This window comes from Chiloscyllium plagiosum, unplaced genomic scaffold (genome assembly GCF_037043375.1).
Source record: "Chiloscyllium plagiosum isolate Xiang-an unplaced genomic scaffold, Cpla_swu_hap1 HiC_scaffold_7, whole genome shotgun sequence".
NCBI lineage: Eukaryota > Metazoa > Chordata > Chondrichthyes > Orectolobiformes > Hemiscylliidae > Chiloscyllium > Chiloscyllium plagiosum.
The window spans coordinates 62,624,931-62,636,718 of NW_028270145.1; the positions used below are offsets into that span (position 1 = coordinate 62,624,931).

Consider the following 11,788-nt stretch of genomic DNA (forward strand, 5'->3'; position numbering starts at 1 on the left):
TTGGTGTAAAAACATCTCATTCACTAAACTGCCATCCTTGATTGTTCTGGCTTACCTGTGATTCCAGACCCATAAGCAATGTCGCTGAGTCTGAAATGGCCTATCAAGTCACTTAGTTACATTCAACTACAACTTACAATTTTGCTAAAACACCCAAGAAAAGGAATGAAACTAGACAGACAAACATGACACTGACCTGGGGACCAGGAATGCCAACAGCAAACCCAGCCCTATGGAGCCTTCAAAGTCATCTATGCCATTTATGCCTAAATTGTGAGTGCTGCTACACAGAGTGGTCAAATAACAGCTGCCATAGTCCTACTCACAGAATGAAATCATACAAAATTCTAGCCACCACCCCTGATGTCTGTCAGTAAAACAAACTCACCATTAGTGGCAGCATCTATGTTGCAATCGAAGCGCTCAACATTGATTCAAAACCCCTAAGAGATCTCAAGGCATCAAATCAGACATGGGTAAGGAAACAACCTACTATCTCTTTTAGCAAATGAATCAGTACTGAACCATGTTGAACACCACTTGGATATGTGGTGTAAGTTGTATAATTTTATATTAGTATATTCAACATTATTTTACAGTTAGATTTTGAACTAGTGGCATGTGGGTTTTGGTCTCTGTATGAGGGAGTTTAGTGATTAATTTGTCAGTTTTTCTGGGGCCATGATTTTTTTTTTCTTTTTTCTAAAATCAGTGTGAGAGTGTGTGTCAAGAGTGTGGTGCTGGAAAAGCACAGCAGGTCAGGCAGCAGGAAAATCGACATTTCGGGCACAAGCCCTTCATCAGATTCTTTGGATGCTGCCTGACTAGCTGTGCTTTTCCAGCATCACACTCTCGACTCTGATCTCCAGCATCTGCAGTCCTCACTTTCTACTATGAGAGTGTGTATATCTGGGGTGATAGTGGGGAAAGTTTTGGGAGTGGACACAAGAAACATTGAAGAACATTATCTCGCTATCAGATAGAATCAGGAATTGATTTTTTTTTTCTTTGTGTGGGCAGGGGAAAAAGCTTTTGGCTTCAGCTTGTAGAAGTTCTGATTTGAAGTTAGATGTATGAATCAATTTCTTCTAGAGAACAAGTTAGTTCAGAAAATCCAGGAAGTAAGGTATCTCACTGTAAGGGTTTTAATTTGAAAGTTGAAGTTGAGAAGTATTTGGTTTGAACCTTGAAGGGGTCCATCAAAGCTTAGGAAGTCTAAGCTCAGTTATGTAACAAATCAAGCAAGAGGCTACCCAACTCTTAAGCTAAACATTATGGTAGAATGATGCACTCTGTAGTACTCTATATGATAGTGTTACGATAGATGGCATTGCATTTTTACAGTGTTTTTAAATTTTCAACATTGATATATATCAATCCCTTTTTTTTATCATTTCATTTCTTGTTAAAGCCAAATCTACAGTATTGCATTTCATTGAAAGCCCACTTTGTTAAATAAAGACATAATAAAATCAAGCCAGATTTTAATATGATACATGTTTGTCCTATATTAACATCAGCTGGAATCAAAACATGGGCAGAGCTGGAATCAAAACATGGGCAAAACAGAGGAACAGTAAGGGTGACAAGGGCACAGAATGTACTCATGTTCAGGGAATTGGATGTTCATCACAGAGTGAGTCTTTAGCAACACTATTGACAGAGTTAGAGGAGTCCTAAAGCACATGACTGCTAAACTAGTCCTCAGCAGCTGTTGAAGGAACAAGAGTAAAAAAACAGTTTACTTTGTCCTCATCATTCTACAGATGCATCTGTCTATAACAGTATTGTAGGTGCTAAGTAATACAGGTGTGACGTAACAAGTAAGAATCAAACAATCTCCTCATGACATTTAGTGGCATTACCATCAGTGAATCTCTCTGACTGTCAACAATATGGGGGTTACCATTGAACAGAAACTGAGCTGAACCAGCCATATAAATAATGTGTTTTATAAAACCAGGTCAGAGGCTAGGAATTATGTGATGAATCAATTGTATTCTGTCTCCCTGGTGCATGTCCACTATATACAAACTACAGCTCAGGTGTGTGAGAGAATACTGTGCTCTTTCCTGGAAGCTCCAACAACACAATTTGACATTATTCAGGAGAAAGCAACCCACTTGATTTGCACCCTATTCATCACCCTCAGCATTCACTCCCTTCAGCATAATGCACAGTAGCAACAGTATGTAGAATCTGCAAGACATCTGCATTGCAGTAACTCCCAAAGTTTCCTTTGACAGCAGCTTCCAAATCCGTGACCTCTATCTCCTAGCAGGGTAGAGGGCAGCAGATACATTGAACTACCACCACCATCTGTGAGTTCCTCTCCAAGCCACACATTTGGAACTAATAATCACTATTCCTTCACTGTCGCTGGGTTATAAATTCTTGAGCTCCCTCCCCAACAGCACTATAGTTTTTAGAAGGCAGCTCACCACCGCCTCAAGGGTAATTAGGGATAGGCAGTAAATGCTGGCTGAGTTCAAAACAACTACATCCCATGAATGAATAAAATTAAAGTCAGAGATGTATGGATTAAACTTTGTTTGTCAAAACACAGTCATGCTTTTATTCCATCAGTTTATATTACAGCCATTGATTCAGTGTTAAGCAGCTTCAATCTGACATCGGAACAAAGCTAAGTGTGACTCCTGGATGGGTCTTAACTACCTCCACATGTCAGGTTGAATCTGTTTTGGTGCTTTGCATTAAATTCACACTGCAAGTGTAGTGTCAGTGGAAAACTGTTTTGGCTTCTCACTCGTGCTAAATTTGTGGAGTGTGTTTGCTTAGTGTGTATTGGGAGACAGGAAGCATCATTTTGTCAAGAGGGAGAAAGAAGAATGATATGATTGCTTGCTTCATTGCTGCTGTCTAGCTCTTCCGTTATGCAGTGGATTGCTGGCAATTTATACATTTGAATTTGAGTTTTAGACATTCTCTAACATCTTAAAATCCACTTTTTAAATCGGTAAACTTTAATTCACTAAAGTTGATCTGTTCGGTGAGCAAGCATCTTGATTGCTCTGTCAGCAGTTTGAGTTGTACAAGAACTCTTCACTGATCAGCTGTTTAAATTGCCATTTTGCTGCTTGAATTGCTCAGTTTCCACCTTCAGATGTAACAATAATTAAACTGTCAGGATTTCTACCTACTCAGATTTCATCATTAGAAATGAACTTCAGTGTATTAGTCAGCAGGATAATTTAAGCAAACCAGTGCTTCCAGCATTGGAAGGTGGCAGAAGCCAAGAAATACAGTGTGCACCTCCTGGATGAGTGGAGCTCCACCAACCATGAAGAATCTTGACTAACCAGTAGCTTGCTTGATCTGCAACCTTCACTCAGAACTGTAGGTCTGTACTATTTACAAGATGAGCAAAAAGTCTTCATGGCTCCTTAGACAGGACCTTTGAAATCCACGGCCACTATTATCTGGAAAGTTTAGGGCAGCAGATATAATTGGAACATCACCACCTGCGAGTTCCCCTCCAAGCAACTCGCCATTCTGACTTGGAAGTATATTGCCTTTCCTACATTGGGTCATAAATTCTAGAACTACCTCTCTTGACAACATTGTAGGTTTACCTGCACCAAATGGACTGCAACAGTTCAAGAAGACAGCTCATCCCCACCTTCTCAAGGGCAACTAGTGATGGGCAATAAATGATGACCCAGCTAGTGACGCCCACACCCTATGAATGAATTCGAAATAAAAACTGCAGGGGAGTTATCTAGTTAAATGTCACTTGGTTAGTAATATGTAGGTCCAGTCTAACATTCTGGGGACATGATACAAGACCCTAGCAGCCATTCCCTTTCTTTAAAGCAAAGTTATGAATCTCATAGGATATTTGTATTCATCAATGAAAGAGTTTCAATACTATGTCACATGGAAATATGTCACGGCAGTTACAAAAATACATTCCAAAGGTTTAGCTAACAATTTACTATGTACAATTTAGTCAACTATTATCCAAACTTTTGGTGAATATCTTTCAAATGGTGTTAGCAATCGAGCAATCTATTTTGTGAAAATGCATGGCAGTGTTGCAATGAAACACTCTTAGTTACATTAAAATTATTGTTACTGTGGGTGACAGTGTTGCAAGATGTGTCATCCAGAATTTAACATGGGGATATCAAAATGTAAATTTATGTTGGCAAAGAATAATGAAGTGAACATCTCAGATCAATGCTAATGTTCACCAATAGAGTTTTTACTCTGGAATACCATGCACCTGGAATTCAGACTCTGTTTAATATGTTACAATAAACTGCAAATTCAGAAGTTTATTACAACTGAGTTGGACAAGACACAGATTACTGTACGCAGTAAATTGAATGCGTCAGATATGGTTTAAATTCAAAGATTTAGTAGAGTATCACTTGTCACTCACTTAAAATTTCAAGCTCAGAACAATAAATAACCAGTTATGTACACAAACATCTTAAATTACAGCATTCCCATGTGATCTCAATCACTAGACAGATTAAAATTTTCACATAATTTCACAACATTGTTGTCACTGATAAACTCAATTCACTGTTTACCTTTTCAGAGAATTTTAACAATACTTTGACGTTAGGAGACTCTTCGATTGCAATATTATTGTCCCTATTCCTTCTTCACTTTTTTTAAAATCATTGAATGTAGAGCTTTCATATTACAGAATCATAAAATAATATACACAGATGGTTTGAGCTTGGAAATACGTATATGAGTTATCTATGAATTGTTGATGCTAGTGGTGCTTCTAAGTTGTTCAGTGCTTCCTTCCTTGAGATACTGCACTTACCCCAAAGCTGAATGCTGTGGACATATTTCACTTCTTGAAATTGTACCAAAATTATCTCCATTGCATAGACCATACCTTGAATGTGGAAAACTATTTCATATAATGTTAAGATATTCTGTTTAAATTAATAAAGTAAATGAAAAGATCATTGTATAAAAAAGGAGACAGAGGAGAAAGTGAGGGCTGCAGATGCTGGAGATCAGAACTGAAAATGTGTTGCTGGAAAAGCGCAGCAGGTCAGGCAGCATCCAAGGAACATTCCTGAAGAAGGGCTTATGCCCGAAACGTCGATTCTCTTGTTCCTTGGATGCTGCCTGACCTGCTGCGCTTTTCCAGCAACACATTTTCAGCTAAAAAAGGAGACAAGCTGTTAAATCTTTTGTCCTGCACTTATCAGAACAAAATTGGAAGAATACCACATCTCAAAAGGAATATATCAATTTATTGCTTGAAAAGTGGGTGTTGTTTGGTTGGTAAGTGGACTCTGGTAGAAGTATTGCCATAGAGAAATCACCAGGGAGATGGGAGATGTTAGCTGCCAAGCTTGTGTTTAAATTCAAAGTTGGCAAGTTAATTCTGAATGGTCAAGGCATTGCCACCCCAAGATTTTTATTTAGTTGTGAAAAACGCAATGTGTGGATGTATTCTTTCTGTTTACAAAAGACAGGACCTCGCATGCGAGTGCATGCAGCTCTAGCATGTGCAAGTGACCCACATTGTGAGCTTGACAAACCATCTTAAGTTGGTTGTTAGTGTAGTTCTTAACACAATTGAGATTGCCCAATTAGATAGGATATGGCAATTGTTGAGCAATGTTCTGAATTTTGCAAGCACGGTCTAGTTGACAATACATTGTCTCTTGTGAAAAGTCCAATTGGTGTGCTGTTTGAAATGATCCATCAGTGGTTGCAATGTAGAGCCTACTTACTTGGCACCCCTGTGGCACTGAAATTTCAAATACCACATTGCTCATTTTTATGGTAGACAGAATGTCTTTTTAGTTATATGGTAGCATATTTTTAATTGAGAACACTATGTATGTTGCTACTACACAACAGCAGCATGCAATAGTTAGTTTTACCTGTTGTTCAAATTTTGAGACACTTTACCCTTCCAGAGTAACTTGGAGGTTGACTCAGCACTTTTCAGGAGGAAAGTGGTGACGTTAAGTCCATTCATAAGTTTGTATGACATTAGAGAGCAACAATCTGGAGTAACAAGATGGCTTTGATACACCCTATTTTGGAATCAAGTTTGAATGGTGAACAAATGACTCGGACAATCTTATGGTGCTTGGAAGAGACTCAACACATATGTTGATCGGTGAAGGTAGCCCTGCAGGGTTGGGACTTTGAGCTATAGGGAGAGGCTGAATAGGCTTTTATCCGCTTTTATCCGCGGAGTTTCGGAGTCTGAGGGATGACCTAATAGAGGTTTATGAAATCGATGAGAGGCATGGATATGGTGAATAGCCAAGGTCTTTTTCCAAGGGTTGGGGAGTCCAAAGCTAGAGGGTATAGGTTTAATAAGAGAGGGGAAAGATTTAAAAGGGACCTAAGAGGCAACTTTTTCAGGCAGAGGGTGTTGTGTAAATGGAATGAGCTGCTAGAGGAAGTGGTGGAGGCTGGTACAATTACAGCATTTAAAAGGCATCTGGATGGGTACATGAATAGGAAGGGTTGAGAGGGATATGGGCGAAATGCTGTCAAATGGGACTAGATTAATTTAGGACATGTGGTTGACATGAACAATTTGGACTGAAGGGTCTGTTTCTGTGTTGTACAGCTCTATGACTCTATGCTATAGTAGAGAGCCCATTCATGGATTTCCCAACTAGCAAGTTGAGGAAAGCACTTGCTTGACTTCTTGTGTTCAGGGTGAACTTGAGTGCAGGATGGAGCCCATTAACGCTTGTAAGGAAACTCTTAAATGCAGCGACAGATGGGTCACTTAAGTATCAAAAATACCTAAGGGGTAGTAGGTTTCGTGTCATTCTATTGAGACATGTTTCTCATGGATAACAGTGAAGTTGTTAGATTTGTTTATTGGCAACTTACTCTATCAACCACAAAAAACATTTCCCTGTTTGAGATTTGACTGAGTTCTATTCCACAGTTGTACCATATCTGTCCGTCAATGAAACTTCATTCTCCAGCATAAAGTCTCAAGCTATTCTCATGGCTTTCTCTCTTTGTTTTGCTTTTCTATCCGGTTGTTTCTAACTCCTAAGCTGACTTTCATGATGCAGGTACTCTGGTGATTCCTCTGTCCAATGCTAGATGAATTTTTCTTATAAGCTTTGTTTCTTCAAACTGCGCACAAGTTTGCATTTTGCACAGGGATCGATAGACTGTCTTTATCTCCCAGCTCTGTCTTTCTGTCAGGTCAGTCTGCAAAAATCTATCTGTAAGGGCCAGGAATATTTTAAGAAACCTGTAAGACGACAGGTAATCGCTATGAACTCTTGTCTTCTCAAACTCTCATCTCCATAGCAGTGTGAACTGCACTGACTTTGTACCCAGACAGTTAATTAAAATTTCTATCTCCAAACGCCCAGCTCTGTTCTACCTTAAAGCTAAATAGGTAAGTTTAATACATAACCATTTATAAAACGAACAATTCTTACCATCTTTCTGGGAGTCTTGGAGTCCAACAGTCAACTCATGATCATCACAGATGCCCTTTCCATTATCTACAGATGTAAACATCTTGCTCCTTCTTTCCATTAAAATGACTTAGCTTGTTCTCCAACACTTAATAACTAAGTTATCCAAGCTTATTGTTGGGCAAATTTCAGAACCAGTCACATGAGCCGTACTTTTCTCCATTTCACCCTAAGTTAAAGACATTGTTCCAAAACATAAAAATCTTTTAAATCTCTAATTTGTAATAGGAGAGTGAAAGGTGGGATGATAAGAGGTCTGAATGTTAGAAGGACAAGGATAAGAATTTCAGTAACAGAGGGGCAAAGAAAAATCTGAACTGGGCATTGGAATAAAATGTATGTTGCTGGGCTTGTTAATGATGGATGCAGGGTTTAAAGTTCAACATGGGCTCCAGGTAGCTGGCAAGATAATAGGTTAGTTGGTTCAGCCTAAGAGAGTGGCCAGTAGAATTACTGACAAGGGAAATAGAATTTATCCCTAATACTAACTTAGATCGTCTTATGAACAATTATTTCCACCAGACGTATGATTTAAATTTTCTTTTAATATACATGAAAGATTTAAGGATTTCATTGTAACATATTGAGTCTTATTAATCCAGTTTTGCATTTTACATCTTCCTTCATTGCAGATGTGTTGAAAATAAATTTTGGCATCGATATATTTTCATCTTTACAACCTGTCTGTTTTTAATTTCGATAACTTCAGTGGACGGGATGTAAGACAGTCCACAATCAACTACAAGCCACCTGGTGAGAAGCCAGGTCAGAAATCATGCTTATTTTTCTGCTTTGCTTCATGTGTATTTTGTATTTCAGAGTTTGCACAAAAAAACATTTGATTTTGTTTCCCTTAATAAAGTGCTGGTGAACTTAACATGTTTAAGGATATTTGCTATCGATAGACCTGATACTTATTGTATCTACTAACATGGTACCTTTTTCTTTTTTCTTTTGATCAAAGTTAACTATAATAATTCATCTAATTTTGCTTCCTTCATTGACCTAACTAAGATGATACCGTTCAACCAATTATTCTGCTAAGGACTTGAGGATGAAGTAGAATGAATTATGAGTTGAGAAATTTGAAGGGGAGACTCCATGCTGGGATAATCAATTATCAAGACCATTTTCAATTCCATAACATGGAGCACACATGAGTGCATTATTAATAACCAATCATAGCTGCTCGTTCGGATAGAAAGAGAATATCTTTGTTTGTTCTTTCTTCTCTCCTATCTTTTTCTGCCTCTCTCCATCCAAACAAATTAACTAAAACTTTATTCAGCAATTTAAATGTATATATGCCCTTTTATATTCTCAAATTTAACTTTGGAATGTGGTTTAAGCTGTTATTATGTGACAGTTTCTACAATCAGTCCAGTTAATATTCTGTCAAAATTTATGTACTTTTGATTAAACTTCAGTAATTTTGAAAATTGAATTTACGTTGAAGACTGGTTCAGTAGCAGGACAAGTAAAATCTTACTCTAGAAGTCTTGGAATTTAATTTCTGGTGCATGGAGCTTAAGGTGTTAAAATGAGAAGCAGGTGCTGTGTTTCTACAGTTGGACAGGTACTGTTTAATAGAGCTTGCCTTCTCGTTATTCCCTGTTCTGTATTTTTTCAGTTAGGCAAGTAAATACTCATGAATGCTACATGTAATGACATTTTTAATCCAATTATATTCCAAGCATCTGTGGTAACTAAAATTGTTAAGGTAATATAAAAGTAGATTGTACATATATAGTGTACTGGTCCATAACGTGCAACTTTATAAATATCACAAGTCAATCAAATTGTATAAATATATATTAATCTTTGTAGGAATGACCTTTGAAAACTTCATATAATACAACTGCATGTGTCAGTGGTCTTAAATGTCCTCCAGAATACAAGATCTTGCTGTTTTGTATTTGTTTGAAAATAACATGTCCTCCAAGGTGAATGGCTAGTAATTGGATGAAACTTAGTATGTATCTCATATACAAAAAAAAGACTGCATAATAATGTATGCACATGAATGTATTATAATATACAAAGGGAAAACAACTATTTGTTGATGTAAATTTTAATTTTGAGATCTCTATTTCTTATCATACCAGGAGTTGATTTAATAGACTCCATTTCTAGTTATATATGTACAATATATTTAGTTGTAACCTTTCATTACTTGGTTTACTTCCTATATAGAAAATGTCTGTAACATGTACCTTTATGATAAGTTTTAATAATTTTTGTTACAGACATATTTTGTTTCTCAATTTTCCTATTTATAAACAGGTTATATTAACTTCTGTAAAATTTGTCTACTTGTAAAAGAACTTTGATGGAACTTATTTTTGTAATCTTATTACAGAAAAAGAAATGGCATTTCGTAAGATTGTTGGAGGAGCAATTTTTCTTGGGGGTGGTACCCTGACAATTTTAGGTGCCTCCCACATAATAGACTACTGGTCATATCAGGTAAGGTTTCCATTTTGGCTTCAAAAGCTTGTGTCAATTCTCTCAGGTGCGATATGGGCCTTTCAAGGCCTGGAAATTATTTGTGCTTGTTCTTTATTTCTGTACTTGAATGATTTGCTTGCATACATTGAACAGCGTGTTGATTGCAGAGACCTATGAAACTGGACAGTAGCTAGATGTCAGCTAGCACTGTTAATGAGAAAGGATGGGTTGCAATGAGCTGTGGTCAGTGTGTGTCTTAATATGCATACATAATACATTTCAATTAAGTTGTGTTTATACACATAATATCTTAATGCAAATACCCCTACATGTGTAACTTGCATGTTTTTGAAAAGCTTTTTGAAATCTTTTAAAGAAATGCTGGTTAGGCTGCTCAATACCAATACCAACAGTCAGAGTTGGTGTGGCACATGAAATTAGTGCTGAACTACTTCCAGCAGGTTATAAAATTGGCATCTGACCTCCACCTCTAGTGAGGTGTATTAAAATTAAAGCTAAGTCTCTTAATTTTCTTTTAGTGCATCTTCAGCTGTTAATACAGCTTTCATGGTATGTCAAAGAGTCTACTTGCTTATCCATATGCAACACTTTATACTTATGACATGTCCACCTGCTTTGCAGTTTAGATTAGATTAGATTACTTACAGTGTGGAAACAGGTCCTTCGGCCCAACAAGTCCATACCGCCCCGCCGAAGCACAACCCACCCATACTCCTACATTTACTCCTTACCTAACACTAGGGGTAATTTAGCATGGCCAATTCACCTGACCTGCACACCTTTGGATTGTGGGAGGAAACCGGAGCACCCGGAGGGAGCCTACGCAGACATGGGGAGAACGTGCAAACTCCACACAGTCAGTCGCCTGAGGCGGGAATTGAACCCCGGTCTCTGGCGCTGTGAGGCAGCAGCGCTAACCACTGTGCTACCGTGCCACCCACAGTCCTGTGCTCCTCATCTAGTACTAAATTCTATGTTCTCAGCAAGATAAATTTTTAAACTTTTGTGACTGAGCAGATTATTGAAATTCTTTTTTCTTCTAGTCTACAACAAAAAAAATTTTAAAAACATAGCTTTTTATCATTCTTATTGAGTCATAGAGTCACCTTAGCCTTACTTTGTCTCACTCGCTCTTGCCGGCCTCTAGCTGAATCAGCACCAGTGAATCTGATAACCAATATTAAAATTGCATCGAATTGTTGTTTACTTAGATTTAGACATTATCTTTGCATTGAGGCCATTGCTTGCCTGTGATGGACCTCATGCTACCTGTTAGACTCCAATTAAACTAGTGGATTTGAGTACAGCAGCAACAGGTGGGAAGGATGTTGTCTGTGTTCAAACACACAAAAGCCTCATCCTCATTTGATTTCTGGGTTAAAATCCGTGATAAAGTCACTGAAGATCCAGTGTTCTATGCCGCATTATGATCTTCAAAGTTGAATTTATTGAATGACATTTTATCTGCAGAAACAAAAAGGATATTCGCCAACTGGTTGTTTAGATATGTACCATTGTTGGCGTAACCAATTATCATCCACAGGCAGTTAATATTTATAAACTTCTGAAGTAGTAATGTTTATCTCTGCTTTATTGGCTTTCTTGGTCCAGGCTACCTTTGTAAGGATGAGCTGGGAGACAAAGTTTCTGCCAGTAATGACATGTTAATTTCTTAGAAGTTATTTGACAGCCATAAACAACTGAGCTACTGAAAAATACGGTCATTTCAGCATTTTAACCTCTTCATTGCTGAAGGGTAGAGAGTGGTGTAGTTAAAAGGTCTCCAAATCTGATGAGCTGACCCCAGTACTGAGGAACTGGGGAACTGTTGTTTTGGAACAGGTGTCTTT

The 11,788-nt window shown here is 37.8% G+C and overlaps 1 protein-coding gene across 4 annotated transcripts in view; it reads left to right on the forward strand.

The window, feature by feature from the left end:
• Nucleotides 1-11,788, forward strand: part of gpd2 (glycerol-3-phosphate dehydrogenase 2 (mitochondrial)) — a 152,105-nt gene that overhangs the window by 24,498 nt on the left and 115,819 nt on the right. For 3 of the 4 annotated variants that reach the window (XM_087989069.1, XM_043693788.2, XM_043693789.2), the window contains exons 2-3: nt 8,102-8,234; nt 9,829-9,935. In XM_087989069.1, the coding sequence (XP_087845195.1) occupies nt 9,837-9,935 (99 nt within the window). In that variant the 5' untranslated portion in view covers nt 8,102-8,234; nt 9,829-9,836. The remainder of the gene's footprint in view (nt 1-8,101; nt 8,235-9,828; nt 9,936-11,788) is intronic. The other variant, XM_043693790.2, reaches the window with a different exon arrangement.